At 48.3% G+C, this 25,203-nt stretch overlaps 1 protein-coding gene across 2 annotated transcripts in view; it reads left to right on the forward strand.

Moving 5' to 3' along the window:
• SORL1 (sortilin related receptor 1) overlaps nt 1-11,898 on the forward strand; it is a 55,100-nt gene extending 43,202 nt beyond the window's left edge. Inside the window, exons 38-49 of one of the 2 annotated variants that reach the window (XM_068916526.1) lie at nt 845-917; nt 2,149-2,231; nt 2,516-2,612; nt 3,196-3,380; nt 3,595-3,714; nt 3,815-3,979; nt 4,638-4,812; nt 5,347-5,453; nt 6,159-6,351; nt 6,654-6,866; nt 7,532-7,628; nt 9,001-11,898. In XM_068916526.1, the coding sequence (XP_068772627.1) occupies nt 845-917; nt 2,149-2,231; nt 2,516-2,612; nt 3,196-3,380; nt 3,595-3,714; nt 3,815-3,979; nt 4,638-4,812; nt 5,347-5,453; nt 6,159-6,351; nt 6,654-6,866; nt 7,532-7,599 (1,479 nt within the window). In that variant the 3' untranslated portion in view covers nt 7,600-7,628; nt 9,001-11,898. Of the gene's footprint in view, nt 1-844; nt 918-2,148; nt 2,232-2,515; nt 2,613-3,195; nt 3,381-3,594; nt 3,715-3,814; nt 3,980-4,637; nt 4,813-5,346; nt 5,454-6,158; nt 6,352-6,653; nt 6,867-7,531 lie in introns of both variants that reach the window. The other variant, XM_068916523.1, reaches the window with a different exon arrangement.
• Nucleotides 11,899-25,203: the final 13,305 nt, after the last annotated feature.

Here is a 25,203-nt window from a genome sequence, read left to right on the forward strand (position 1 = left end):
GTATATATAGTTTCAAGGCCTGAATTCTGCCCCTTGATTTGCTCCTTCTCCCAGGAGGCCAGGCTGTATGATGAAATCTGTGCTATTAATTGCCCATTTCAAAGTCACTGCCATTGCACCGGATCTGGGCCAGAGATAAATTTGGTCCTAACTGTATCGCTGGGTAAAGGAACAGATATACATGTGGAGAATGCATGCATATGGGAGAAGCAGGGTAATTATAGACTGAACTGATAAGAATAGGAAATCAAAGTCTGCAAAGTGAACCCTGTCAAATGTATACCCTGCTATTGTCCATCCTCCGAGTGCTGACTGATCAGGGATACTTGCGGGAGTTCACTGTGAAATTGAGGATGGGGATAAAACCCGTCATGAATCAGTGTTCCTCATGCGGTCACTTAGGCAATTCTGTTTGCCTGCTGCGTTGGAGTGAGCCTTTCCTTCTGTGCTATTCCTTCCTATACTAACCTGTTTGCAAATTAATCTTTGGAACTGGATTCAGTGCTAGCAGGGGCTTAACCAAAGTGGTGGCTACATATACCAGGGCTGGGGATTCCAGACCGCCTCATCTTCATAGACTTTTTAAAAAGATCTCGTAAGATAGTGGTTATCTGCAAAGCAGATGCACCCCAGCCTTCTTAGATTCCCTTAATTGACTTGATCTGCTTTATCTCTGTTCATAAGCATTTTATTACCACGTAATTAAGCTATTGTTTGCTTCAAAGTCCTTTTCCCGTGAGTTCTGCCATGTGAGTAGCCTTGCTCTAACCTCGTTCTCTGGCTGCAGCATACAGTGGCGGCAGTGTACATTTTTTCATATTAACTCACCCTCTTATTTGAAAAGGTTGCTGCGGTAACTAGTCGAGGAGTGGGAAACTGGAGTGATTCCAAATCTATAACCACCATAAAAGGCAAAGGTAAACACTGTTGTTGTTTCGGTTTAAATCGATTTGGACAATGTAGCAAAAACTCTGAACATTAGCCTGAAATTTTAGCATCAACACGTATAACCACCTTCTGGGTTTTTTCTTCCCTACTGGGCATTTTACAACCTTTAGCAACTTTGCTCTACCATTTCACTTAACTTCAGCTGCCCGAAAGTTCAGTGGCAAGTCTGAACGGGTTGTTGACTCTTCCTCTGTGCCCTGAGGCGCGTAGGATGGGAGTACTGCCTCTGGAAGTGCGTGAGAAACACATCCAGAGGGTGCCCCTCTCTCCTGGGCTGCAGAGGGATTCCCAGTAACTTTTGTAGGCTAGATCCTACCTTTGGCTAGGCGAGGTGCATTGCCATTAACTCCTTCAGTACTTCTGCCTGAAAGGGCACCTGTTCTTTCCTTTCCCTGTTAGCTTATGGTGGTTTCTGCGTTTCACCCAGGCTAGACCACTAGAAGACCACGAAGGTTCCCAGGAACTATCACAACACTACAGTCATTCCCTTGCAGACAGGAGATAAATGGAAACAAAACAATAAATCATTTCCCACTGAAATGTTTTTGAAAAGCCTTTTTGAAATCGTTTGTATTCATGACAACTATTTTTTTTCAAACCTATATTCTGATGTCAGAATTGTCTGCTATCTAATTTGTCAGATGAAAGTGCATCCTCACTGTGTTGTCAAAGAAAGAAAAGAAAACACCACGCTACTAAAAATGCAGGATTCTTGATAATATGAAGAGCACGAATACCTGACAATTAGAGATAGCTAGGAAACAGATGTAGAAAGATCTATAACGCCTTTCACTTCAGATTTTACATTAGAGCTTTGCAGCTGTCCCTGCTGACAGCTCCTGACCCCCCATCACTGCTTACTCTGAAGGCCCGAAAACGTGGACTGTGATACAGAGCTCTTCCCAGTCAGTTGAGCAGTGAAATACTTATGTCTGGTCCTCTCTGTGTTCATCCTGTGCTAGCAAGGCTCAGAAATGTAAGGCAACTTTTAGGTGATTGATCGGATAAAATAACAGCAGATGTGCATTTTGTGTATCAGTACCTTTTTCTGAGGGACACGTGTCTTAGAGCCAGGCAAGGCTGGCACCGGAAAGGCTGGGAAACTGTCGGTCTGATACACGAACGTCATTGTGAAAGTCTGTATTTTTCTCATCCTCTCTAAGTATTAAAAGTAACAGCTGTTTTTTACCTTCCTTCCAGTCATTCCTCCACCTGTCATACATATTGAGAGCTACAGTGACGACTCCATAAGTTTCACCCTAAAAATGAATACTAATATCAAGGTAAATTTTTTACCTTTTCTTCTAAAACTGTGGTAAAGAAAAGGCCTGAGCTGGAAAAATTATAAATATTGAATGGGATAGGTAGGATCACTCACTTAAGTATTACAATTACTTTTTAAAACTAATTTTTTAATACTGATTTACTACTTAATTCTTATCAACTGCCCTAGCTTTCTTAATTAGGATGGAAAATAGAATGCACAGACTTAAAATGGTGACTCTTTCCCTGCATGCAAAAAACAGCTGAACAGATAGTTCACAGTGGTGCCATTGCTGCTTGACAGGTCAGCGGTTATGTTGTGAACATCTACTGGACATTCGATACGCACAGGCAGGAAAAAAGGACTCTGATCATAGAAGGAGAAAAGTCGGTCCAAAAAGGTAAATTCTTTCCATGTAAAATTCTCCTGTTTGAGTCAAGTCCCATGGGAAGTTTTCGATGAAGGCTATAGGCCTATTCTTGCAGTTACATCTCAGCTGACTAGTGTATGTTCGGGAAAGAGTAAATCTGGAGAAGACAAACCAGCAAATCCTTGGCCCCTGTTATTAGGAACTAGCGATTTCAACCAGATTTTGGGATTCATCTTCAGAGCTGCACTAGCCTTTTCTCATCACACAGGGTTTTGTGGTTCCTTATCTACTCAGCAAAAGGTCAACTATTCCTTGGGCTCTTATCCAGTACGTGTCCCTGTTAATCAGATTATTTTCTGGTTTGGAGAAATCACAGGCATGCACAGGCAAAATGCAGGAAAGCATCTCCATGAAGCAACAGGCTAGATTAGGTGCTAGGATCCCGGGATGCATTTGTACAAAGGAAATTACTCAAAACAAATAAAACCACAAGCCAAGAGACAGTGGCTCCTGTCTAAAACCGCTTACTGATGCTGACCATTTACTGAAGCTGTCCCTCAGCCATAACAGTCATTTGCCTCTCCTAATAGTGCAAACCTCTTTCCTTTTTCAGTGGCAAATTTGACCGCGCACACACCCTATGAAATTTCGGCGTGGGCTAAGACGGAGCTGGGCGACAGCCCTCTGTCCTTTGTACGTGTCATGACCAGTGGCACAAGACCTGCGTCTCCAAGTCTCAAAGCCAAGGCCATCAACCAGACTGCAGTGGAGTGCAACTGGACCGGACCGAGGAACGTTGTAAGGCGCCAGCTCTCTTTTCTCACCGGTCAGGGAGGGGTCTGGATCAGAACCTCGAAAAACGAGTAAATCTGCCGACAGAAGTGCTCAGTGGGATTGAATTCCACGCCCCAGAAAATTCTAAATCTGAAAAACGACATAAACGACCTGCTGCCCCGTAAACATAGGCAGAGAAAAAGCATTTTTATTGCTTAGTTGTTGTCTTCCTCTGCAGGTCTATGGCATCTTCTATGCCACATCTTTCCTAGAGCTCTATAGGAGCCCTCACAACACCACCACTACTTCACACAACATCACCGTGATCGTGAACAGGGACGAGCAGTACTTGTTTCTGGTAGGCTCCTTCTCTGTTGTGCCTTCTGCCTACATTACGGGCTACAATTTGGTACCGAAGAGCAAAGGCGCAGTATTAACTGCTGTTTCACCCCTTTAAGGTCCGTGTGATGTCTCCCTACCAAGGGCCACCCTCTGACTACGTTGTGGTCAAGATGATCCCTGACAACCGGCTCCCCCCTCGGCACCTCCATTCCGTGCTCACCGGAAAGACGTTTGCGGTCATTAAGTGGGAATCACCCTACGATTCACCCGACCAGGATATGGTAACTTCTTACAAAGTCCCTTTGCATGCAAAACCCTGGCTAGAAGTGAGATTACTCTCTTGCTGCTGATGGAGAACCGAGGCTGAGATAAGGTCTACCACCATCTTAATAGTCATCTGCAAGCCTGCATGGACACAGGCGAGATGTTAGGCCAGCCTGAGCTAGGGGCTCTGCCTCCCGTGCGAGTGGCCCTGTGGCTGCCTGAACAAAGCCCGATCCTGTTTTCAGGCGTGCTGGCCTACAGCCAGGGCTTGCTCCACTGAAGGCAAGTCATTTTCTCAGCAAACTTTCTAGTCCTGATCTGGTTCTGAGACTTCAAAGGTATAAATCTTCCTGGCAAAACTGGAATCGTTAGCGTGGCAGAAGTTTGCACTGTGTCCTTGCTATTTGTTAAGACACAGTGAGGTTTTTCTCCTGCCCTCATATGTTCCAGTAACTGCATTCTCCTCATCTGTAAACAGTGATCTAGGGCAGGATCCAGCTCCTCTAGCAAGAGGTTTGAAATCTCGCTTTACTTCACAGGTTTTCAGTAAAGATACGGTTTAATCTGAGTTTTGCCCCCGAGTCTGATGTTCTAACATTGTATGAGATTGCTAGCAAGCCTGCAGGAAAGTAAGATTTTCTGTCGTTCACCGTGTGTACCTTTCCTCCCCTCCAGTTATATGCTGTTGCAGTTAAAGATTTAGTAAGAAAAACAGATAAAATCTACAAAGTGAAAACCCGGAACAGCACAGTGGAGTACACCATTAAAAAACTTGAACCAGGAGGCAAATACCATGTTATTGTTCAACTGGGAAACATGAGCAAAGAATGCAGTATGAAAATCAACACAGGTAAAGGAAAAAAAGCATAAATATTTGGGTCCCGTGCAAATTCTTGCAGCACTAGCCACTAGAGGGAATCCCGTGCCATGCAATGCAACCTGTGCTATAGCCCACTGCTGGGCAGCCTAACAGGGAAGGGCTGACCCGGACTGAGACGGCCGTGCTTCTGCATCGCTTAGCCATCTCCCACAGCCAAAGCATCGATACAACTCCCAGCAAAAGCAATTAAAGAAACAAACAAGCAACAGTGGAGCAGACTCCTTTGGCACGATGGCCAGGGAATTTTTCTCCTGCCTAAATGGAGATGGGAGAGACACTTTTTTTCGCTGTGCAGAGGGAATAAAATGCTGTTTTGGGTCTGCCATAAAAACCTACTGGAAAACTCCTGCCGGCTTACATGCTACAGTATCCTGTCCTCCAGGGCAGCCCTTTGTACACGGAGTATTGTGCCGAACCCTAAAAAGTACTGACTTTGAAAAGTGACCTCACTGCTGTTCCTTGTACTTAAAATCTGACCCATTTTCCATTTTCTGTCATTTGCAGTTCCCCTGTCTGCACCAGATGCCTTAAAAATTATAACAGAAAATGACCATATTCTGCTGTTCTGGAAGAGTTTAGCATTAAAGGAAAGTAATTTTAATGAAAGCCGGGTAAGTTGCACCCAGTGTCTCCTGTCGTCCTAAAGGCAGTGTTTCAGCAAAACCTAGAGCAGAGGCTCTTGGACGGCTCCTTTCTTAGACTCTATAAATTTGTCAGTGTGCTCTGCCCTCCTAAGTGTCCTTGCTGAGCCTTCTGGGTAGAGCTCGCTTCAATTCATGGCTAAGGCAGAAAGGTGTAAGATCCAGTCGGCTGCTTTTTAAGAGCGTAGTTATCCTCTCAAATAAGGTCAGCTCTCACACGTGGGGAAGGACTGGGAACAGGCCACAGCCTCTCACGTCGGTAAGCACATCAGTAGCGTCTGAAAGTTGTTATTATTTAAATTTTGATTAAAACAAATCTGTGAAATGCTCTCTCTCAGGGCCTGGGCAGGTGGAAATCTATGCCAAAAACCCCATCGTCGTTACTGGACTCCATTTTTTGATGGTCTCAGGTGAATGCTAAGAAAAGAGTGAAGCAGAGAGAGTGAAAACTCCTCTCCTCTCTAGGCTGGCCAAGGTCAATGCATGCTGACAGGGATGCCTGGAGGAAGCTTTGCTATTGCTCTCTCTTGGCCGATAGCCCAACACATTTCATCAAAGCTAAATTCAGGAGCAAAAACAAATTTTAAAGAGCTATCAGAAGAAGCAAACCTGACCTCTACAGCTTCGCTCAGTTGAGTGATATGGGGTTTGTGCTTTCATTTTCACTACTCTCAGGGTTACGAGATTCACATGTTTGACAGCTTGATGAACATCACAGCTTATCTTGGGAACACCACGGAAAACTTCTTCAAAGTTTCCAACCTGAAGATAGGTCACAACTACTCGTTCACGGTTCAGGCCAGATGTCTGTACAGTGGACAGATGTGTGGGGAGCCAGCCACGCTTCTGTATGATGAACTAGGAACAGGTAAGTTGCTGGTGCTTTCCCCCCCCCCCCTTTCTTAATGAAGATCAATGAAAGCCTCAAAAGCTGTCCACCTCAGGCATTAATAATATATTATATAGCTAGTCAAATTGGTGTTTGTGTCCTAGCAAGGTAGGCTAGAAGAAATCATCGCGCAGTTTCCTGAATGTGATTGTTGTGGCGATTTGGCCGTATTTTGGTTGAGTTTGGTCTGCTGACGGATCGCACAGGACCCTGAACCAGCAGCAGGTAGACGAATGTGGTTTCGGTTGCAAATGGCCCTTCCATCCCTCCCTGATCTGTAGGTGAAGACTCCTCTGCATCGAAAACTGGTAAATCCACAGATGTAGCAGCCATCGTGGTACCGATACTGTTCCTGTTGCTTGTGACCCTCGGGATTGGGTTTGTTGTGTTATACATGAGGCACAGGAGACTGCAGAACAGTTTCACTGCCTTCGCAAACAGCCACTACAGCTCCCGCCTGGGGTCGGCCATATTCTCCTCAGGTGATGATTTAGGTACGTAATAGTCGATTCCATGCAACAGATTTTAAGGACAGCTTTAAGGACTTGAAATTTATTGAAAGACCTAACTATTGCACCATCTTTGGCATGAAAATCTCTAAGGATTTGATCTTATTTGAAAAATATAACCCTGGCCCAGAACAAATGTCTGTAGTAACTTCCCCTAAAGAACTCCCATTAACGCAAACAAGTTCAAACGTGGCTATCCCTGTAGCTCAAAGTAGTCATCTTAACATTGGTTCTTATTGGGAAGGGCTTACGAGAGAGCCCTTTTTAAGTATGACCAGCAGGACCGAGGTCTGCATACTCCATTTCTTGCTACACTTGGACCAGGTCAAGAGAAGAGTTAAATATTTTCTCTGGCCTTATGCACGGTTATGTGTGTGCCAGCATGAGAGAGCATCCTGCTGGGTTTTCAACCTGTTGGGTTGCATAGCTGTGGCTGCCGGCGCTCCGTCACGCTGGGTGATGCGCTAACCTGCTGCGCTCCGACGTCACCCACGTAAGAGCAGCAGCAAGGCCACGGGCAAGGCTTGTGGGCTCACACCACTGATACCGGTCGGGAGGGCACTTTTGCGGCCAACCTCAGCAGCCGGTAGAGCTATATAATCCATGACGCTCAGAGGTCAGCGTAACAGAGCTTTGGGTTTGTTTTCCAGGAGATGAGGATGATGAAGCTCCAATGATAACTGGATTTTCAGATGATGTTCCCATGGTCATCGCATGAAGTGCGTTTCTGATTGTAAAAACCAAATGGTGTAAATATTTTATTTGATAAAAATAGTTGATTGTTTATTTTAAAAATGCACTTTGAGTTGCAATACGTTATTTTTATATGGGCCAAAAAAATTTAAAAAATACACTTTGTAGTAATCAACTGTGAACTGCAAATTAACTAGGTTAATTTAGTAACAAATTGCTTTGATTTAACATTAATTTAGTCTTACAAGGCTATGCTTGCTGGGCATGCTCTTAAGTCTGTGAGATATTTTCCGCTGACTAAATTGGCTACTCATTTTATTTTTCTAAGACAAGAATAAATTTATTTAAAAAGAATTCAGGAGATTATATATGTAGAGAGAGAGAGAAGTAATATAGTCCCTGAAGGTTTTGCTTTTACTGGAAAAAATCCTTTGGACTTTGTTTTATATGAGAGTATTTTTGTTGTGTTAATTTATTGGGAAATCTGCTTGAGAACAGATTTCCGAAGTCGTCAGACATTGTACACATTATTGTGTAGAACATGTGCCACTTCATCTTGCAAGGCAGTAGTATTTTGGCATCCCAATCATTGTTCTTGCCATGACAATAAAAACCCTTATTTTTACATATTTTTCCCGTTATTAAAAGACAGGCCACCTTTCAGAAAGCTGAGACTCTGAGCCCCCATCCAGATACCTGAGCGCGTGCTGAACTCTCATTGCGAGCGCAAAATCCCTAGCCCGCAGCAGGATTTAAGCGAGTGCTTCAGTGCTTTGCTAAACCGGGGGCCTCAGGGCCCGAAACGAGGTGCTTAGGTCGCTACGGGCAAACGGCAAGCGGAAAGCAGCCTGGTCGAACGAAGCCCGGCGGTGCCGGCGCACATCGCCGGGTCGCGGCTCCTGCGTCTGCCTCTGGCTTGCAGGTGTCGGCGCCAGCCCGCACCTTCCCTCCCCAAAACCCGCTGGGGGTCGCCCGCAGTTACTGAACTGTAATTTCTGCCAGTAAGTTGACGGGGAAAAAAAACTGGCCGCTGACTGTCTTTAAAACGCTCATCTCGAAACACGTCCTCCAGGGTAATCAGAAAGCCTGCTTGCCTCTGTGGAGCGTCTTTAAGATGCTCCTGTGTCGGTGGGACGGAAGGGGGAGCCTCCGCTGTGAAAATCTAGAAAAGTGGCTTCGCTTACAGATTTGCCACAATCTCACAAAGCAGCAATTACTGCAAATCTAAATGCATCTGGTTTACAGCAGGGATTCTGCGCTCCTTCCCTAAAAAGTAGCTGCAGTCGTGCCGTCAGCTTTAGCAGTAACATATGTATATATTCAGATCACTAATCATTTTGCATTTACTGTAGACATAATACTGGCGACCGAGCTAAAGAGTAGAAATGTCTGGTTACCATTTTCTAGCATTTTTTTTTTGTGACAGCAAAATGTGAATCTCACCATGAATGAAACTACTTGCCAACCCGAGAGCGAGGATGCGAGCGACCGTTCGTGGGTCACGCCTCTCCATACTCGATATATGCAAAGCCTGGTAGTAAAATACAACATGCTGTCTTATTCGCACTCTTTTCTTTGTTTAAACCAAAAGTATTTTTGCTGTGTAAATGAAATTGTAATTGCAGTCTTCCTACAGATGAAAAGAGAAGGGCCAACTATGTTTTGATACATGACTGATCCGTTTAATTTCACATACAGAAAATGTATTAAAAAGTTCATGTTCTGTATGGTTTGATACACTATAGAAATACTAACTCTATTTTCAATTACTGGTGTTATTGTTCCCAGTGGCAATTTTTCCCCTGAAGCTGGGACCAAACTATAGTCAGATTTTATAAATAGCAGTGATCCTACAGAGCTGCAACATTTTTACCTGGTTAGGTCAGGTGCTGCTGTTCTGGGGTAAAAACTTGGAGTAAATCAGCACAGCATGGTAGAGCTCATTTTTTTCGGGAATTACAGCCGCATACGGCGATCAGAATCTGACCCAGAGGCAAAACTATTCAAGCGATGTCAATCACAAGATCTGATATATTTCTATGGGAAATAAAGCCTAAAAGCAGAGCCGAAGGGTACTGAACCCCTTCCTGATTGAGCAAGTACTTCTGGCACAGGTAACAAGAAATTGCAATGTAGCGTCCCAGAAGGCGGCACCTCTCTAGTGGGCATTAGTATGGGTTAAATTCTGTTGCTTTACTTCCCCGGGGTAAATCCTGCTCGAGCAAGGCAAGGAGAATTTAGCCTATCCCGCCTCTTTGCGCGGAAGGCAGACAACCAAGGACGAAGCTTGTAACTGTTTTAATAGTCCACAGAAATCCTTTGGTCGGATGTTGTCGAGCGTCAGCCGGGCGACAGGTCACTTCGGGTCGCTCTGAAAGGCCCCTTTGCACGCGTGGCTCCGCAGCGCCCGTACGGCGCTAAAGGCTATCGCCAGCGAAACCTTTTGTTGGAACACGCGGGTCAAAGGAAAGGCTGGCGGTGCCTCAGCAACGCGACGCCGGCGGCGGCGAGCTGCAGAGCTGCCGCTGCGTCGGCCGCGGGGGCCTGCTTTCTGCCCCGGCCCGCAGAAACTTGCTCTTCGTTGCAGAAATTACCGCCGGGCTCTCAGCAAAGCATCTTCACAGGGCTAGCTGTATTTTATATATAAATAGAAAAGTCTAAGCCCCAGGCAGGGGGTGAGCAGGATAGATGCAGTTCTGGGCAAATTGTATATTTTTATGAACTTCTGAAGTGCAAAAATCTTGTTCACGGAGATGTGTATGGGGTGGGAGGGCTCTGTTGTACATACGGCACGTGGATGTGGATGTATATTTTGTTCTTGTTTTGCTTCAGTAGCTTTATGCCACGTGACATGACTTGTCAGCCGAAATGTTGGGAGGCGACTGGGGCTTGCTTCCCGGTGACTCAGTGAAACGCCTGGATCCGTCAGGAAAAGAGCGAGCACGGGAAGTGCCCTGCTTAGGATGAACTTCTTGCAGTTCATTGGCACTTGAGTCCGTTTTAGATTGCGCTGCAAGGGCAGGCCGGTACTCTTAAGTCCATTTGAAGAGAGGACTAGGACTAAGGTCACAGGTTAAAAACCTGGTGGGTTTCTGGATCGTGGAGGTTTTTGTCTCGTTTTGCTTTTTTAAGTGCAGGTACCAGGAGGCGCCTTTTTTTCTGGGCGTGAAATCTGACCACCCTTTTCGAGGCCAAAAAAGCGACCCTTTCAGTCTGAATAAAATCACAGCGCTCCTTCAAACTGCCTGCCCGCCCTCCTTCCTGCCCACACCCTGGGTCAACGGGACGTGGCATCTCGTAGCGGGGGTGAAGCACGTCGTGTTGGCCGCAGGGGAAAATTGTGCCTGCAGATCTTTTCATCAGAGAATAGCTGGCGTGCTGTAAGTTCACGCCCTGGCTAACCCTGCCGTAACTTGTTCCCTGTGCTCGGATCCTGACACGGCACTAGCAGTAGAGATCTGCAGATTTAGAACTGGGAAAAGACTAGTTTTCTTGGACAGGGGTCAAGTTTCGTGTGCCTATATGCAAGCACTTCACAGCCAGGAAGAGGAGGGAGGGAGCCTACGAGAGGACAGGCCGTGAAACTTCTGGCCGCCGACGTCCACGTGATCTTGTGGCCTCGTGACCAAGTGGCACTAATGGACCTTAGTGTTTGCCGGTTGCTTAGGTCACGAAGACAACCAACAGGCCTGGACGAGTTACTGTCATCCTCTTTCTAGACTCATCCAAAGAGGCCCAAAACTTACATTAGCCAACGGGGAAGTCTCCCCGAGCCAGGTAGTGTGCAGGAGGAACACACCCTTTTCCGTGCAGGGCAGATTTAAATCTCAGGATCAGCATCCTTGAGATCTCTTTACAAGGACAGAGAAGTACTTAAAGAGAGACTTAGCTAATTTGCCAGTGGAAATGTAAAACTGTATTCAGGAGAGACCAAAATAATATTTTCCTAAACAAATTTCAAGTCTCCTTCAAATGGACTTTAGAATGGAAATGGTGCAATTGAGTTAGCGGCTCTTGGATCCAGGGAGCATCTTCATTTCTGGTACTAGCTGTAACAGTTGTAACTAATCCTTCAAAACTTGCAGCAGTCTACTAGCAGGCAGTCTCTAAATTTTTTTCTAGAATTAGTGTCAACTTCTAATCTGGTTCCTTAAGTGCAGTTTAATAATATACCATTTGAATATTTACTCTGTGTCTTTTTTTTTTTTCAGTCACTGATTTCTGCTATGTTATTATTGCACAATTTTGAAGGACTTTTTGTCTGTCAGATTTTTTTTTCACTTAATAAAAATAATAATAATAAAAAGTAACTGGGTAAACAAAACTTCTGGTTTCCAAAATAATTATCTACCCTCCATGTGCCTAGTACAATAAAAATGTGAAGCTCTTTCTGAACCATATTTGATTTCTGCTTTATATCAGAAGGATGCAATAAACAACTGGGCAGAAGGATCAGGAGCGGCAGAAGTGAGCTTTCAGCAGAAGGAGCAGCAGAGTCCTGCTAAAAGGGTGCCACTGACATTCATAATTCCATCACGTATCTCAATAGCTTTTGGTCCTTTCCTTCAAGGTCAGCGCTAGTCAGTAAGCAGCACCCTCAGACACCTGAAAGCGTTTTGAACCTTTCAGAGCTTCCCCTTATTGTTTGCCCAGTAGCATCTCCAGCACTAACCCTGGCTTGCCACTCATACCACACGTTATTTCCCTGACTCAAATCTATTTCCACAACAACGCTGTTCACGTGCTGCATGTGCTGTTTTCGTGTTGCTGTTTGAAACACTGTGTATGTAAGTACACCTGACACACAGCCGGTTGAAAGACAGCAGCAGAATTAGTGCCCACGGAGAGAGGTAATGAGCAGGCAGCAGTCACTTCACACATACCTCATTTTTTTAGTCTACGTAATTGGAAAGGCAACATGTGAGCTTGGTGGACATAACTGAGGCGTGCAAGCATCTTAAGTGTTGCACTTCATTAATGTTTAGCTTAAGGCAACATTAACAAACAGCCGTTCCTTCCTCCCTGTTGCCCCCTTCTTCATGAATGAAGCTCATTTTTCCCTATTGCTGCTGAAATAGATTGCCCCCCCCAGGAGGTACAAGAAGTTACGCCTCTCGTTCCTTTGCACCTACTTTCTTTGAAAGTAGCCAACAGAACTCTTAAGCCCCAGCTCTATGTCTCAGTGAGAAAAGGAAGGTTTCAGAGAAAAGGAATCTGTTTAGCCCATCTCTCCTGAGAAGATTTGCAGATTATCCATTAGGAAAGCTCTCCCCCTAATCATCCACCGCCTTCATCAGAGTTGTATTTATCAAGTTATCTTCTGATCAGCTGATGAAATACTGCTCTAAGAACGTACGAGACCTAGCCTCTACCACCCACCAGCCCCACGACAAGCTTACCCTCCGAGCTGCATGCGGACTTTACATCAAAAACCTGGTGCCCTTCACTTGATCCTCATCTTCAGACCCCGTTACCTAGAGAGCAGCTAAAAAATTAGAGGTACAGACTAAACGCACCTTTGTGGAAAGTCATTCTGCATTAGAATTTCCTGCTGACTGTTGTCTGATTTTGTATCTTCTCCCTTTCTATTTTTTACGACCTTTTCTTATTATCTTGCCTCTTAACACAGTAAGCTCTTGAAATATAAGAGTATTTCTCATGGAGTCTGTACAGTACCTGCATGAATAGGTATCCTGCAAGACTCTATTCCGTAAAGTATCCTTTACGTAATACTAGTGAGCAATGACCCTAATGAATAATGGTGTCTCAAATATTGCCAAGCATGTTGCTAGTTGCTAAATAATCTCCCAAGTTTGCTCATTGCGTTGCGTCATATGACTTCATTTTCTCTTTGAGGCCCTCTCTGTGTGCATCAGTTGTCTCTTGTTTTATATCTGAACCCACATGTGCTGCAGGAAACAGCTAGCCCTGTTTTTCCTGTTGCCTTCAGTCTGGAGATTTGGAGTCTCATGAAGAAACAAAGCTTTGTGTGATCACATTCCTTGCGTGGGTTTCTCTGCTTCCTCTCCCTCCCCTTCCCTGTAGCACCCTTTGAATCTACTGGCCAGCTCAAGCACATCTGACAAAGGGCAAAGGTCTCAAAAGATATCACATTCCTATAAATGCCATGAAAATAGGAAGCCACGGAGAGGAAAGAGATCCAAGTCAGTGTTCCCTCTGAAGGACAGGTGCAAAACACTTTTTCCCACTACAAGACACCAGAGAACCCTCACAGGAGAAGGATCCCAACCACTGGAGGAACTTCACTTGGAGCACACCGAGAAAATCCAGCCAGGAGGCCTGCCTCCAGGCTCCCTTAATTCTGCTGCTCCCGAAACTACATGTTTATTTCCCAGAAATAACGTTGAGGGCTGCTTCCAGTGCGTGGCCCACAAGCCATGGGCACAGGAGGGTGCAGATCCACTGACTTAGTACTTAGCAAGCTGCCGGCAGTAGTGAAGAAGCCAGGTGTAAATACAGCAAAGCCCGGTTTGCAAAAGCACTTCCCAGCATGGGTTAAGCGTTTCACAAAATAGATGTGCTCTGATCTTGAGAGAGAGCAGCTGAAGATCTGGCTCGCTGCACCTCTTCTGAGTAAGTGATCAGAGTATCTTGTGCCAGACTCCTGAACGTTCGTGTTTAGCCTTTCTCAGCAGGAAAGATGCAATAACTAAGGATATTTTGCAGCAGAACTCAAGTTGGAATTTAGGATCAAAGAGCCAAGAGCTTCCAGATAGCCCAGTCACTGCCGTAAATAGGGAAGACAGGGTCTGTGGGAAGGAAAGATTCATGCTAACCCTCAAAGCCTTGCTTTCTGCCATGAACCTCTCAACCTGCCAAATGTGGGATGCAAGAAAAATGGCAGTCCAGGGCTCTTCCAGGATGTGTGGTTTATCTCTCCCCTGTAAATTATAGGTATTCAGAAGCCCACATCCCCCAAATTGTCATAGCTGAGGCCACATGATACCCAGCAGATTTGCTTTCCATGGGCCCTGCAGAGTTAAACTAGGAGCTACGCCAGCCTCATATTCAGCAAAAGCACCTGTGTGGGATTGGGCTGAGAAAAATCCCACTGCTCTCCAGTATGATGGAGGATGACAACGGGGGAACTAGACAGTACTTTGGGAAGGAAGGCCAGGAATCCAGTCAGTGAATGGGGAATGGGGGTGTGAGCTGAACATCAGTTAATTAAATGCATCCTGAAGCTTCCTACAGCCTGATACTGTCTGTGCAGGACATATCCAAACGAAACGTAATCGCTTCACAAGCCCCTCTTTTCTAAATACTGCTTGCATCAAGGAACCTTTCTGCGAGCAGAGATCTCCATTGACTTTTCAAACAATAATAAAATTAACCTTGCTGCATACCCAAGCAGGCGGGAAACTTATTTTAGATGGTGAATTTGAGGCAGACAGAAACGTGGCATTCACATCACCAAACTTCAGAGCTCCAGTTTGGCTCAGCCAAACAAGGTTTATCTTCCCTGCATCTTTCTGTAGTCAGTGGAGAGGAGCAGGCACCCTCCAAGGAGGAATTCAGTACCTAAATGTGCCATTCGCAAACTTATTTCTGCACTTTTTCATTCCTCTCCCACTGTGAGAACAGCTGGCTTAGCACCGCGCATTTCCACGCAAGAAGCTGGAGAAGGGGTCAGAGGCTCCTCCCGGCCTGGGCAATACATAATAATTTGTCCTCACCAGACTAAGAGGGTCACTCGGGGCCCCATCTGTAGCCAAGGAAGAGGAAAAGCCCTCCAGAGAGTGTTTCCCCACGTCTTAAAATGGGTCAGATACTCCTCGCTGTGAAGGGGACCTGAAGTAACTGCCTCACGCTCAGACTTCTGGCTTTAAGACACAGGCAAGCGATGCAAAACAAATCCCAAAACCTACGATTCAGGCAACACCATTCCCCCCGTGCCCAGGAGCTGGCTGGATGCAGCCTGTTTCTCCTCCAGAAGCCCATGCACGGCCTTCAGAGCCGTCGTTCCCTGTGCCGCAGGCTGGAGAAGACACCCCACCGTCTACCTCCGCCTCCGTAGCCCCTCTTCGCTGAGCCGCTTCCGGAGGCGGCCCCGGCACTGCTGGAGCGAGCTGCCGCGCGGGCGCTCTCCGTGCCGCCCGCCGTGCTCCCCTCCGGCAACGGCTGGCCCAGCGGCGGGGGCTTTCCCGAGTCCAGCAGCTCTGCTTTCCCCACCACGGTGCTCGCGAGCTCCCTCAGGAAGCCGGCAGCAGAAGCCCAGAGGCCAATTCCCAGCTGTTTCGTCTAGTCACAAGACCAGCTGTATTTGCAGTCCAGTTCCTCTTAGCCATGGCTACACGTAACTCATAGCCAACACGTCCGCGTACCCAGGGCATTACCGTGGCAGACTGGCCGCTAGTGAAGACAACAGTGCGCTCGGTTCATTTATTTGGATCGGCAGCATTTCAAATGTACCCTTCCTCCTAAACTTATTCAGCCTCGCAACCAAGAGCCACAGCGATGGCGAGCTATTTGTTTCGAGACCCGATCTCCCGGGAGAATAGGTGCAAAGAATAGCAGGCAGCCCGGAGAGATGGAAGAGAGAAAATTGAGAAAGGGATTCGAACGCATTGCCCTCGGAGACCATGCCAATGACCTGCTAGAGTCCAGCCATCATAAATAAACAGACTCCGTTTATTGTCTAGCCAGGCCGGCAAGCACGGTAATGCTTGAGGCCGTGCCAGTGGGTGGGAGCAGCGAACAGCCTCGCTCTTTGGCGCTGCGCTCGCTGAGACAAAACAGATGTCGGTCACCGAGCGGCGGCTGCGTCGTGCGAGTCGCGGTGCAGCCGCTCGCGTGCAACTGCGGAGAGCTTTGTCGGCGCCCCCCACCCCTCCCTCCGCACCGCAGCCAAAAACGTCTTCCCTGCTGCTGCATCCTAAGCAAGGGGCAACGGCGCAGAACGAGCGGAGCTAAAAACCTGCGGCAACTAAAGCACCGCCTTCCGGTCCTTGCTGCCGCAGGCCGACCAGGTGCTGCGCAGCGGTGCGAGAAGGGACGGAGGCAGACCCCAGCGCCGGCTGAGACAGAGCGGCTTCTTCATTCTGCAACCTGCTTCGTGGGGAGCGCAGCCCGACGGGAGCCGATTCGCAGTCGGTCCTCAGGGTGCTGCTACCCGTATGCAGCAGATGGCAGCAGAAGCTTTATTCACCGGCTACCAAACTGACGCGGATTCCTTTTTCCTTCCTTCCTTTCTTTCTTTCTTTCTTTTTTTTTTTTTTTTACTTTTTACTTTTGGTGGCCTCAAAAATTATTAGTTCCAGATGAGCTCCTGCCATTGTAATAGTCCATTTAACCCGATCCGCTCTGAGCAGAGTCAGTGCAAGTTCAAATGCAGCGTTTTCACATGTAAACTATCCATCAGAGACATATTTCTGAGCGGCTTTGGGCATGCCTCGTGCAACGGGAAAGGGGAAATGGAGAAGGTTAGATCACACGTCCGCACACGCACACGCACGCACCGCCGAGCCCCTCCGGTAACAATGGGACTTTGTCAGACGAGCGCTGCTAGAGCGGAGCTGAACCTAGGACCTGAACCAGGAACCTCAGGACTGGTTGTCTCTTTGAAGATTAGTGCTAATAAGCCAAACCAGTGGGTATTTTGTTTTATAAGGAAAGAGCATTTCAAGTCACGTACGCGGCTATTGTTGGACACAAAACATGCCCTGTCTCTGCCTGCGGTGACTCTAGTAACCGCTCCACGCTCGTCTTTTGCTGGGATTACCTATATTTTTGTACTATATTAAATTTCCCTCCCTCCTTCTTTCAGGCCTGTTAAAATTGGTGACGTTTCCTGCGGCTAAGGAGGAAAAATCTACACGTACATAGTTATAGAAGCTACTTGCGCTCTTTCACCATCTTATTCAAATTTTATGCCTTATGTGGATTGCATATTCAGAAATGATAATCAAAACCACCAGATTTCCCTCCCACTGGAATAATAAGCACATCCTATATAAACAAGTTGCATGTAAGAGGTACATTAAATGATTTGTTTCTTGTAAATGAAGACAGCTACAGCAAAACACACGGAAAATTTCATGTTGTTTGCTTTTGTAATTCACTGTACACACAGCCTTTAATCTGAGGATCTCAGAGCACTCTGCACAGTTTAATTAAGCCCCACGACTGCCATGTTGGGGGAGTATATTAAGTGTTATTATGCTGATTCTTTACAGATGGGTAAACTCAGGGACGGCGCTGTGGTGCCAAACTCCCCTCTCCCCGTTCACACTCGTTCCTTAAAGCTCTTCCATGTGGCCTTTCCAGCAGCAGCCAGCGAACATAAGACCTTAAAACCCAAAACAAAGGAGAAACCCCTGCCTCCACCGGAGGCTGCGCCTGCCGACGGCCCGCGGCGCCCGCGCAGAGCCCGCCGGGCTGGGTGATCTTTACGCAAGCCCTTCAGCGGCTTCCGCTGACCTACGTGGCGCAATGGGTTCAACTACAAAACCGTGCATCGACACGACCTCGGCATCGGGTCAGGAGCCAGACCCCGGCCCCAGATGAAACCTGCCGGGCCCCAAATCCGCGCTTGCGTTGCGGAGTGGGGAAGGAGGAAGACCTTGGCTCCCAAACGCCTGTTTTTCCGCGATATCCTCTCCTGCGGGATCTCCTGCGGGATCTATCTGGAAACCACTTGCACTGCCGAAGCCGCAGGACAAATGAATGGGAACCCGCCCTGCCAGCGATATCCATCACGAGACACAACTTTTTACAGGGGAGGGGCACGCTCAGCTCTAACCAGCTGCACATGTACAAAGTCAGGCTTACTCAGCCCCTCGGCTCAGGGATTAAGGAGCGCGCTAAAGCCTTCGGAGTGAATTGCGCGCCCCGAGAGCGGCCTGGGGCTACAGAGCGCAGCGGCAGCAGAGCAGGCCCCCCCGAGGTCCTGGCTCTCGCCCTTGCACCTAATCCACTTGAGGACATGACTTCCTTGATGGCCTTGGGAATGGGCTAGCAACCAGCTCTGGCCAAGGTATGAATAGGTACTGAAGTAATTCAGCTTTTCCCAACATTGTTTTAGCTTTGGCTGCTTATCAGCTTTCCATCTCTCCCTTTTCCTTGTTCCTTCCCCCTCTTCTCTGCAAGCTCCTTTGTTCTCGTGTTTACAGTAGCATCGATTTGCTGTCAGAAAGCAACATGGCCTTGGAGTTTCTGCATATACGGGAGGAACGCAGCCAACTGGAACCTGCCCCTCTCACATCCCGGCTCCCCGCAAAGTGCTGCGCTGAACTGCCTCAGGTGTTGACACCGGTTCCCGCTCCCCGCAAACTCCCGCAATGCCCCAGGGTGAACGTTGCTTCTCCTTTCAGCTTTTGGGGAAATGGGGTAACGGAGCAAGCGTTGGGAACAGCCTGGATGGGCCAAGCAAGCCTGGAGGCCAGCAGGTGTCCGGGAACGACAAGGGCTTCTGCGAGCCAGAGGAAACGACGATAGCAGAAGCGCAGTGTCTGAGGAAAAGGGTCCCAACATCTCATGGCCTATTTTCTACCTCTCAGTGGAGCTATTCAAAAATGTGCCTCCTGCCGCCTGCAGTTCAATCTGATTTCTGACACCCCAGATGTTTTTTCAATGCAAGAGTTAACGGGCGAACCTTGCTCTCCTCCGTACAGCTTGATCTTTGCAAGCTGTAAAGGGAATGTATCTGTGCAACTGCATAGCAACCTCTTGTCTCTGGACCTTGAAGCACTTCACAAAACATAATACTTCCAAGATGTCCTGGGAGGTGTGATTCTCCCTGCTCATGGGTAGAGAAACTGAGGCATAGAGGGATTAAATAACTTGGCCAAGCTCAGAAGAAATCACAAGACAGTGATTGACAGCGACGGCAAGGAACCCTAGTTCTCCACACTCTGATGGTCAGGTCATGTCCTTTCACTCCTCTTTCCACTCGTTAGGAGATGTTTTCCTATCATAACTTGACACAATTTTTTCCCTACTGCCTAAACAAAGGTTTGTGCTACATTTTGCAGTGAGAACTGATTTGTCCTCAGTCGCTTCAAATATCGAGGCAGTTGTTTTCAGACATGTAAGCCCTGGGTAACAGGGAAACCCGGCACAACCCTGAGAGCAACCCTAAGAGTTGTTTTTGAAACCTTCCATGTGGATTTTAGCACCAGGGAAAGGTGCCAAGTGAACAGCCCTGGGACTGCAGTCCTCTGTGTATTCACAGGATTAGCAGAATACAGGCAGAGACAGGGCAAAGCTCCCCTTCTGGACATGTCCCCCGCCTGATCTAGCAGGATGAGACCCGGCTCCTGGGTCTCCTTGGCATGCCTGTCCCAAAGGAGGAAGCCACCAGGGACCATCTCGGTAGTGCTTTCAAAGGGGTCATCAACCCCCTTCTCATCTCCTGGCCAAACAAACAGGGGAACAAATTGCCCGAGGTCCCCGTGCTGGGTGCTGCGATCGTTTCCGCAGCCTGCTAACAAGTCCCTGGCTTACTCAGCTTTCTGCACTGCAGTTTGAACCGAAACAAAAGCTCTTTGAAGCATGTCAGTTCTTCCAGCGAGCATTGCATCCGGCCTACGCACCGCAGTTTTGAGAGCGCTGGACCTCAGCTCGGCTCTACTAATTGCCAGCATGCACACCTCCAGCCTGCAGCAAAACCTCTCGCTGCTGCTCCCCTGATGTGTGCTAAAACTCCAGCCTCCTTGATGGCTTCTTGGAGGACCAAAGCACTCATTTTTACTTTGGTTCCAGTTTCCAAATCCTCCCTCTCTTCCTATCTCCATTGCTTTCACGTGCTTTTGTTCAGCTCTCCTGTGAAAGGAGGGGTCTGAAAGGGTGACAGGTCCGTAAATATATCGTATTGTCTATAGAAAAAGAGGTAGAGCAGAGAGAGTGATGGATACACTCCTCTCCTCCCTTCACTTGGGACAGATGAAGGAAGATGGCAGGTAATTGCTCTTTATTGTGCCCTGGGTTCACCTCAAGATGAAGGAAGTGATAAGATTTCAATTAATGTCATTTAAGATTCCCTGCAAGCTGTCCTGTTCCTTTCTTGGCTTCTTCTCCTTCTCTGAAACTGTGGTCCTCAATGCTGCTTTTGTAACCCCACGGGAGCTCCCTAAATGGGCCACATCCTCACCTGGTGAGCACCGTCAAGGCACCATCGACATCAGCGGAGCAACGCTAATTTAGACCAGATGACAATCCCCCTCCAAGCCCTCTCGCGATTTATTATAGGGCAGGGTAGATAACATACTCCATTATACAAAGCGGGGATCATTTTCCAACTTGCCCAAGAATGAACCGAGAAGCTTTTCTAATCAGCTTAAACTGATCAAGGTATCCAAGCACAGAAACCAAGATATCCAGGTTTCTGGGTAAGACACCTTACAGAGAGGTTTCTTACTTTCCTGAGTAAGTAATTGCATCAAATTCCTCAGGATTGCTTTCTCGGAGAGAGAGAATTACAGCGAGTTGCAGAGCAAGGGTCTGTCTCTCACTGAATGAATAACACACACAGGCTGGGGCAGACTGAATTCTTGATTGTTCAGTTCACTAGATTTTTTTTTTTAATCAGAAATAAAATAATAAAAGAAAAAACGGTCAAAAAAAGCTGGATGTGAAATTTTGCACGCTAGAAACACTGTGGATTTGATCTTATTTCGGCTAAAAACTGAAGAAAGTATTGAATCACCAAGGTCTTCCGGAACAAACCCCCAAATTTTGGCAATGCTCAAACTGATCACTTCAGATTTTCAAAATGTCTCCTTATAGATAGCTGCTGGTGACAAGTTTCGTTCTTGCTGTGCCTGTTTGGAAAGCAGAAGTGTCGTACAAAGAATGATCCCTGGGTTTCATAGACTTACTAATTCTATGAATTACTGATTTAATTCATTTAAAAAGTGTGTGTGTATATATATATAAATATATATATATATATATGTGTATGTTACAAGCAGCAGTGAAAAAGCTGACGAAACGCCACAAAAGAAACGCAGATAGCTGGAACTCTTGTCTTTTCCCACACAGATATACTCATATTTATTGTCCCCAAGAGCATCCATTTTAACTCCTCTCCTATATACACGCATGACGTTTCCACATGCTCTTTAACTTAGCTCCCTGGTGATGCCACCGCCCTTTGGAGGAGGAAAGGGAAGGCTGAAAGGCGGAGGGGGTTAACCGGCGAGCCCCCCAGCGAAGGGACGGGGACGGGGACGGACGGCGAGCCCCGGCCAAGCCTTCCGGCCCCCTCCTCGCGCAGCACCTGAGCGGCGCCAGCCTCCTTCCCCCGCGCAAGGACGGGCTCGGTGGCGAGCACCCGGCCCAGATGCCGCAGCATTACGCTCACTTTCCTGCGCGGCACGGCAAAGCTGGGAATGCCCCAAACCGGCAGCTCCTTTTTACAATAGCCCTTAGGAAGGTGTGAAACGTTCGGGGAGGGAGGGAAGGTTGGGAAGGGGGGCATGCATCTGCGAATACGATTATAGACTTAAAACGTGTGAAGTCTTTTCAGATTTAATGAGCCCGAATGTGGCTTTCATTTTGGCTGCGCATATTTTGTACCCCAATATATGTTTATCTAGTCTCATTAACTGCCTTTTTCTTTTTTCCTCCTTTAAGAGATACCTGCTTAGCTCGCCTAAGGATTTTGCTATATCTGCACGTTGTGTGCAACAAGCCGGCCCTTCCGCGACACCTGGGCTGAGACCTCGTCTTTCCCGGCTACTGCGCTGCACGACGGTAGGAGGAGGGGATGGGCCAATTTCAGGAGAAAACTTCAACAAACGAGAAAGTCGTTTTTCTCCTTCTAGGTCAATATCGAGGCATTTACGTTGACCCGACCTCATTTTAGCAGGCGCTGCCGCTCGAGACGGAGAAGTCACGCGGAAACCTGAGGTGCCCGAGCCGCAGCGACGGCGTCAGCGCCGTACCCACGGCCTCGTCGGGAAACGGCAGCCTGCTCTACGGTGTTGACGTTTGTCCTCTATGAATTAGGTCCTCCAGTTTAATATAGGGAAATAAGATGGAAAAAAAAAAAAACAAAACAGGAAGAAGTCCTCGAATACGAGCAATAGATATCGCAGCATACATTCGAGAAGCAACCGAGTGCCTGCTGTTTTGGGGAGCAGGTAGATCGGGTGCTGACTGGCAGTTCGGAGAGGGAGGGACGGTACAATTGTAAGGGTAATGCCTTCCAGTAGCTCAGCTTGAGAGCGACGAAAAAAGCCAATGCCAACCGCACGCTGCAGGGCTCCGGGCAGGAGATGGGAACCTTCCACTTAACAGCATTCCCACACGGATGACAGTCAAATAGGGGGTAAGCTAGACATACGTATAGTCTTTCACCTTGAGACCCGCTTTTCCATTTAAGTCCCTTTGTCCTACTAAGTGAGGCTCTGCTTATTTTATTATTTTTTAAATCTTCTCCACCATGCCCAGGTCTTGACACGGTGGGCAAAACCTCAAGCACCAAAGATCAATCATCGCTACCCAAGTGACCATCACTGCTCACCGGTGGCTGAAATCCCGGACGGCTGGGGGGATGCACGGTCCCCCCCGAAACAGGGGGAACCCTCTAGCCTGCAGGGACTGGCAAGGGCACGTCCTCCCCTGCTCCCCTGAGACGAGGGCCTGAAACCTGGAACGCGCAGTGGGCAGTTTGCAGTCAGGTTTTCCTGCCTTTCATGACAGGCTTCGACATTCTTCACCCAAAGGTCGAATGGGATTTTTTTTTTTTCCCTTTTTTTATTATGAAAAGTTTTTCAGGACAGGAAAACCATTTCCTGTCCAGACCAGACACTGACTTCCTGTATGCTTTCAAGCAGATCGTGTAATCTTATGCCTCGATTTGTAAAATGAAGATGATCAACTGCCTTTGTCTGTCCTGCCTATTTAAACTCACAAGCTGTAGTCCTTAACGCGGGCACGTGACCAGGCATAGCTGCGCCCTGATCTCATATAGCACTGCAGTAATACTCATAAATAACGCCGGAGTTACGAAAGTAGGATTTACAGTAATGCGTCAGAGCCGAGAATGACAAAACTGCCTGGGTTTACTCGTGATTTACATCAGCATAAACAAGGCTAGACTTCTGTCCTAATTCTGCACCCAGACTCTGGTTGCAGCCATGTGTCCGTCCCCCCCCACCCCGACCCCCCCAGCTTCCTCGGAAACTCATTTATTTTACAAGGGTGAAGTTGCAAACGCCACAGCGTCTTCCCAGCGGCAGCAGCCCTGGGAGCCGCGCTCGGGGCTGGGAAGGTGCCCCCAGGGCTTGCGGGGCGCCTCTTCCTCTAGGGAAACGGGCAGAAACCCGCCAAAAAACGTCCAACTTCTCCTCCAGGAGCAGAGGAGCTGAAAGAGTTAACCGACTGCCTTACGGATGAGCTCTGGTTACACGGGGACTTTTTCTTTTTTTTTGGTTTTGTTTTTTTTTCTTTTTTAAACGTTTTGGACACGGGCCCCAAACGCAAATGCTTTGCAACTGCAAGGGGTGCCGGTTCGCCCCGGCGCGCCGGGCCTAGCACACAGAAAATGGCCGGTTTTCGAGGGGGCAGCAAGGCGGGCAGCGGTTGTGCTCCGGCTGCGGCTGCTCCCCGGGGCCGCTGCGCCGCGGCACGGCACCCCACGCCATGGCCAGCCAGGAGAGGGGCAGATTATGGCCATCACTGCTGCCACCTCCCCACCGAACGGGCCTTCTCTGGGAGCTTGTTTTACAAGGCAGCGCGGGTCCGGGGCAGGACCCGCTCCCGTTTCGGCAGGCGAGGCCAGCGCGCCGCAGCTGCCAGGAGGTCGCGCGGGGGGTGCCGGGCAGCGACGCTGCAAGTGCTTTCCGGGAAGAGTCAAAAGCTGGGCCCAGGGGGGCAGGCGGATAAAGGAAAAGGGGACGCGCCAGCCCCAAGGACCCCGCTCGTGCAAGGGAGATGACAGGCAGGCCAATCTGCTTGCTTGGCTCTTCCTCTGTCGGGCCAGCGCTGCACCGGGCTTGCACGGGAAAACCTTTTATAGCTGGGGAGGGGTCTGAAATAACAGAATCGGGCTCAACTAAGCTTTATAAAGAGAGATACCCCGCAGAGAGATGGTTTCCTGGCGGGCTTTTTCTTGCTCGCTACCTATTCTCTTTCTGCGGGCGCGAGAAAAGGTCCGGTGATGCGGTGCAAGCGAAGCCAGGGCGGCGGGGAGCCGGCAGCGCGCCTGCTCGCCGGGGCAGCGCCGGGCACCGCGCGGGGGCTCGCTGCGCCCACCCGCCCACCCGCCACTTTGCGCCACGCTTTGCTGCGACACCGCAAGCGCATGAATGGCCCCAGCCCGGCGCTTTGCTGCGCCTCATTTCTATGCCGACTGCTCGCCGCCGATTGGCTGGCCGGGCAGGGCCCGGCGGCCAATGGGCAGCCGCTTTCCCATCCATGTCCTAGCAACAAGGCCTGTTCCAATCTCGCTCCAGCAAACTGACACCTGAAAAATGACATCATGGGGGACAGGGAGGCAGCGGGGGCCGGGGCGCTTTTTTCAGCTGTCTGCTGCAGAGTTCATTTAAGGTGTTTCAGTCTCGATCCTTAAAGCGACACCACTCGGCCTGTCGGCTGCACTTCCCCCCCCTTTCCCTTCCCCCCCCCTTTTTTTTTTTAGGGGGTAGTCGTGTATGTAGGTGAC

The sequence above is a fragment of the Struthio camelus genome, chromosome 22, assembly GCF_040807025.1.
Source record: "Struthio camelus isolate bStrCam1 chromosome 22, bStrCam1.hap1, whole genome shotgun sequence".
In the NCBI taxonomy this organism is placed as follows: Eukaryota; Metazoa; Chordata; class Aves; order Struthioniformes; family Struthionidae; genus Struthio; species Struthio camelus.